Source organism: Anastrepha obliqua, chromosome 1, assembly GCF_027943255.1.
Source record: "Anastrepha obliqua isolate idAnaObli1 chromosome 1, idAnaObli1_1.0, whole genome shotgun sequence".
Lineage (NCBI taxonomy): Eukaryota > Metazoa > Arthropoda > Insecta > Diptera > Tephritidae > Anastrepha > Anastrepha obliqua.
Window position 1 is genome coordinate 85,895,811 of NC_072892.1, and position 6,144 is coordinate 85,901,954.

The following is a 6,144-nucleotide window of genomic DNA, read 5'->3' on the forward strand; positions in this document are numbered from 1 at the left end:
AAATGGAATAAACTGGAACTGTTTTTAAAGTTAATGAATACTGTCCCTAAAAAAATGATTACAAAGGAAAATAATGTATAAAAAATTTCGCTAACGATAGGAGTGGAAGTTTCTGGTAGCAAAGGCTGGCTTGAAACTAAAAACGTTTTCAATTCTCTGAAAGAATGTCAGATCGTTATATGTCGATATTATGAAAATATTGTCATAGGCCCTGCGACACGGTTGGGTATTTCATATGAAAATAGAGCAAGCAATGATATATTTAATATATTTAAGTCTATAGTTAGTAAAATAAAATACCTGTGTACTCAGCTGAACAACGCTGACTCTCACATTATATGTATGCAACGGGTGATTTTTTAGCTAAATTTAGAACCAAATTTACATTATTTCACATCAAACCACCAACACGCTTACGTAAAGTGCGATCTGAAGAAAATATCGCAGCTGTATCGGCCAGTGTTAATGATGACCATCAATTATCGATTCGTCGCCGTTCGCAGCAATTCGGCCTCTGTTACTTAACAACGTGGAAAATTTTGCGAAAGGATTTAGGTGTGAAGCCTTTCAAAATACAGCTGGTGCAAGAATTGAAGCCGAACGACCTACCGCAACGCAGAATTTTTGGTGAATGGGATTGGAAAGTTGGCCGAAGATCCACTCTTTTATCGAAAAATTGTGTTCAAGCTCATTTTGGATCATACGTAAATAAGCAGAATTGTCGATTTTGGAGTGAAGATCAACCAGAAGAATTGCAAGAGCTACCAATGTATCCAGAAAAGGTCACAGTATGGTGCGGTTTATGGGCTGGAGGTATCATTGAACCGTACTTCTTCAAAGATGCTGCGAATAGTAACGTAACTGTGAATGGTGAGCGCTACCGTGAAATGATATCCAACTTTTGTTTGCCCAAAATGCAAGAGCTTGACTTGCATGACATGTGGTTTCAGTAAGACGGTGCCATATGCCACACGGCACGCGTAACAATGGACTTGTTGAGAGGCGAGTTCGGTGAACATTTTATTTCACGATCGGGAGCTGTCAATTGGTCACCCAGATCGTGCGATATAACGCCTTTAGATTATTTTTTGTAGGGCTTTGTTAAAGCTCATGTCTATTCAGACAAGTCTGCTTCAATTAACGTATTGGAAGACAACATTAAAGCATTTATATGTGAGATACCGGCCGAAGCATTGGAAAGAGTATGCCAAAATTGGACTAAGCGGATGGACCATTTGAAGCGCAGTCGCGGTCAACATTTGCATGAAATAAACATTATATAGACTGTATGTACTATCGATTTAAATAAAAATTGCATGCATTGTTCTGAATTTTACGTCTGCTTTTTTGAAAAACTTTCCTATAGCTCTTAAAAACTCACCCTAGAAAATTTCTCACATTCGCCTGGTCAGAGTATATTAGTTTGAGAAAAGAGTCCGAAGATTTATCGATTGGGGCGCAGAGCGGAATGAATGCGGCATTATTGCGTGAAAAAAATACCACAAGAAAATCTATTTGGTGCGATTGGAAGAGAAAATAATAACAATAGTACATTAGGCAGGAGCTGTTGCCTGACCAAAGTATTAACTCTGAACTCTTTCGTCAACCATTGATGAGGCTTGTGAAATGCACTTAGACCAGTGTATCGCTTGAAAAATTTCAATGTTCTATTCTGGAATAACGGATTTACAAAGAAAACCGATCAAAGTTACACATATTCCCTTTAGTCGAATTCCTTTGAAAGTAAAAGGCTTTAGCTTTCCCACATTACAATATTATTGCATTGAAAATTATTCAGTTAATATCAACAAATAAAAAATTTATCTCAGCCGTGCTGCAGAGGTTTGGATTATCGTTCTTACAACGCAATGAAAAAATTTTTCCATTGCATCGCACTTCTGTGCTTCTGTAGCACAGGTCACAACTGGAATGCCCAATCACTGTAACAGTTCGTGCACTGCAGTTTGCTTTTGTCAGCACGGAACTATAAATATACTTATAAGTACCCGGTTGGAAAGCGTTTGCAGGTACAAGTGCGATCATTGACTTTTTGCATAAAGACATAAATAGTTTTTTCAAAAAATTTTCGGTTCTATAGTGCTTGTCAACATGAACCTTATTTGTCATGCCTACTAAGTTCCCCTCTATAGTTTCTGATTAATGTCGCTCTCAACAACTTAGTTTGATGATGACATAATCTTCCAATTTATTTGAATGACTTATCATGTATGACTCTAAACAAGACATGCCCTTTATGCTGTCATTTTTATCGCTCATGCATTGATTTGCTATGACAACTAATTTCACATACCTTCAACCAGGAAAGTGGAGCACTTCTTGGACACATAAACGTAACAAAACATAAGAAAATAAATGTAGCAATATTACATCAATATTTTAGTATGTATGTATGTATGTGAAAACTTTAATAGCTGAGAAAATACTTATACATAATTATGAGTTATTATTTATGAGTTCATATTTTATGTACATATAAAGGGTGCAGGTATTTTTTCCAATAGGGGTTTTTTGACAGATTACAGGTGAGTACTGTCAAACTGAAAACATAATTTTTTTTAGTATTTATTGGCATTTCATCATCGAAAAACTGACGCCTCAACAAAGTTTATAAATCGTAAAATTATATTACGAAAAACGACGCTTTGTTAAAAGTGTTCCTTGCACGCTCAGGCCAACTTATGGTGTTCAGCAAAGAGGCATATTTTTGGCTTAATGGCTACACTAATAAGCAAAATTGCCATATTTGGGCTGAAGAGCGACCCGAAGCCATTCAATAACAACCATTACGTCCATTCAAAGCAAGCGCTTAGTGCAGCCGATGGGTTGGAAGGATCATCGGCCCATATATCTTTAAAGACGAGGCATGCGCCAATGTCACAGTGAACGGCGAACGCGATCGCGCAGTGATAAACCACTTTTTGATGCCGGAAATTGAAGTCCATGATCTCCACAACATTTGGTTCCAACAAGACGACCATTGCGGCTACTTGCCATATATCCTCTGAAACAATGGACTTACTGCGTCGTCATTTCGGTAAGCATTTTATCTCTCGTCACGGACCAGTGGATTGGCCACCATGATCGTGTGATATCACACATTTGGACTTTTATTTGTGCGGGTATGTAAAGTCTAAAGATAAACCAACTTCGATTGAGGCATTGGACGCCAACAGTACTAAAGTTCTCCTCGAGATACCGACTCAAGTCCTCCGACGAGTCCTTAAAATTTAGTGCTTACGAATGGTCTAATTACGGCGCTGTAGCGGCCAACATTTGAAAGGGATAATATCTAAAATATAGGGTTTTCCAAACAGAGGTTTATTTTTATATTTTTTTTATATTTTTACTTTTTACTTTCTCCTTGTTTTATATAAACATTTTCTGAAGCATTAGCTAAGCTTCAGGAAAATCCGTTTCTTTTACTATTTTTTTTTTGCAAAATTTATATTCAAATGCTATTTTGTGCATAATTGTAAAAATTCAAAGCTTATTAGAACGTACCTAAATATGTCGCGCTTCATGGCATATCATAATGGAAATCAACTATTTTTTATTTTAAGTTGTATTTCATACCTTATTGGTTTAGACGGCGCACAGTGGTTCTAAATCGACGAAAAGCGGAAACAATTCAATATCTTGCAAACGGATAGTCCGAATGAGCTGAAAATTGGTACACTGAAAATTCATAAAATGTCTAAGCTAAAACTAGAAAAAATTTTGGAAATTCTAAATAGTTTTGAAAAACTACGGAATTGAAAATAATATTTTACAAAAACTTGTTCTTTTTCTATTATGAATAAGAATAAAAACGGATTTCAAACTCGTAAAAATAAATTGTTAACCTTTCTAACTGCTTATTTGTCAGGGTTGAAGTGACCCGAAGGTCGTTTAATTGCTAAAAATAAATAAAACTCAATTGCATTATTGTTTTTTATGTTTTAACTTATGTACTAAATCTAGTCGCAGTAGAAAAGTTTAAAGAAAATCATAATTTCAAAAATTAAGTTTAATTTCAAATGGTTTTAGTAAATATGGCGTTAATTAGCACTACTAATATTTTTTTGTTTTTGTGTTTTATTTTAAAAAGATTTTTCTATAAAGATAATAAAAAATCATTATGAAAAGTTATTATTATTCCTTAAGAAAAGAACGAATATTAAAATAAGAAATTTCTTTTTTGGAGTCGGTCTTAATTTGTTGATAAAAGGGTCAGATGATAGCAGCATCATGTGCATAACATCTTCATTTGTTGAAACCCTATCACACTTTCTTGTATGCAGATTCCGATAGCGTTTATAATCCTTGTTTCTACATTCTTAAGCTTCTTCAGAAAGCGCGCCAACAGAAAATGTACAGTTTTCAATTATTTGCTTACCATGCAATAATACTTTATGTACTGATGATGGCATGTTATACCATCCATAGTTGGCGACTAACATTTTTGCAGTATCATATGCATAATTATCAAATTTACAACTATCCACCGGTTCTGTGCAGGTTATTGCGTCTAAAATCACAACACATCTATTAATTATTTCTTCTTAAACACCTGTTATTTCAGAAGCTAACGCAGGATTGGCAAAAAATCTCCTGGATGTGTTGCCATCATTGGTAGTTCCCTTACCTTGCTTTACCATATCTAATCTAAGTCCAGTTTTCTCCGCAAATTCATTCTGAATTTGTGCTTTTCGCTTTTCTTTTATTGGACGCGTTTCGGCATACGTTTTCCAGCACATTATTGGTAAGTTATATGCTATATGTAAAATGTATTCCATAAATTTGATACGCGCGTGTAAAGGAGACATACCAAATTTGATAGCTTCAGGATTTATAGGCCGAGCTTTAATTTTTTCTAAGCAATTCATTTGAGATGTGGTTGCGAGACATATGAAGCAAGAAGAAGATGCAGGAGTTTCGGTTACAGCTTGAGCCGTTTTGCCATCCAACATTGTAAAGAAAAACTCATGCCGAACTTTAAAAACTCGATTTCGTATATCAACAACTGAATCTTGTATTTGTGCGATTTCCGCATCTACTCTATTTTTTTCAGCTCGAATCTTTTCAGGGGTTTCCTTTGCGAATTGAAATTGGATACATCGACAATATCTCGTAGAAGAAGGACGTTCGTTTTTCCATACTACGTTGTTGTTTATTCGACAGGACAAATTTAATGGCACTATTGATGTCATAAATAGATTAGAATCACATAACTCTTTATCACCAAGTTTTTGGCTGTATTCGCATTGTCCAGACGCACCATCACAACCCCATTTAGAATACATTATTAATGATTCATCGTCAATTTCAGCGATTTCATCCTCAGTCATCGAATGAAGCAGCCGCTTTGCTGTGTGGTCTATAAGTTCTTGTAAATCAATAGACGCTGAAGTATCCGTAATTGTCATGCTTTCAGGATAACACCTTTTCTTCGCATCCAAAATCTTACTATAAGGAGGAAGAATGTCGTGGCCCTCTTTTTTTAAACCTTGTCTCAAAACTTGGTATTGGTATTTCGACATTTCCGTTTGTATAAATATAGCAAGTGCTTTGTCAGCGTCGATATGGTGCATTTTTGGAGCCTTTGTGCGTGATTTAGCAGCACTTTTAATTTGCTCATCGGAATATAATGAACGAACTTGACTTATTTTATATCGTTTAGCACGCGTACAGCAATTCTCAAACTTTTTTTGAGGTCTACCGACTCTTTTTGTAATTTTTTTTGAAACAGAAGCACACTCTACATCTAAATTGAAGTGAAAAACTCCTTCAAGCCAACTACTATACTTAGCTTCAAATTTGGCTTTTGTCCTGCTACAAGTATTCCATTTTTTATTGAAGTGTGGTAAAAATCGCTGTTTTATTTGAAATAAAACTTTTTGATTTTGAGAATCGCTGACGTTAGGGTAAGTATTTTTAAAGAATAACTGTAATTTATCAAGATCGCGATTATTATCAATGATCTTTTTATACAAAATTTTATAGGAAATCGAAAAATTTTCCATTTCAATAAAGTAATTCAATAAATTCTAATTATTCAAATAAGTATACTCGTATAGAATCTACGGAATGTTTGGTTTGTAAGAAGGAGCGAGTATTTTCCTAGTAAGTGCAGTATGTCAATGA

General features: G+C 34.9%; 1 protein-coding gene across 1 annotated transcript; it reads right to left on the reverse strand.

The window, feature by feature from the left end:
- Positions 1-4,590: 4,590 nt before the first annotated feature.
- On the reverse strand, positions 4,591-5,858 carry LOC129248151 (uncharacterized). The gene is made up of 2 exons (XM_054887600.1): positions 4,756-5,858; positions 4,591-4,694 (listed from the first exon to the last, which is right to left on the reverse strand). The coding sequence occupies exons 1-2, from the start codon at positions 5,589-5,591 to the stop codon at positions 4,661-4,663; spliced, it is 870 nt and encodes a 289-aa protein (XP_054743575.1). The 5' UTR covers positions 5,592-5,858; the 3' UTR covers positions 4,591-4,660.
- Positions 5,859-6,144: the final 286 nt, after the last annotated feature.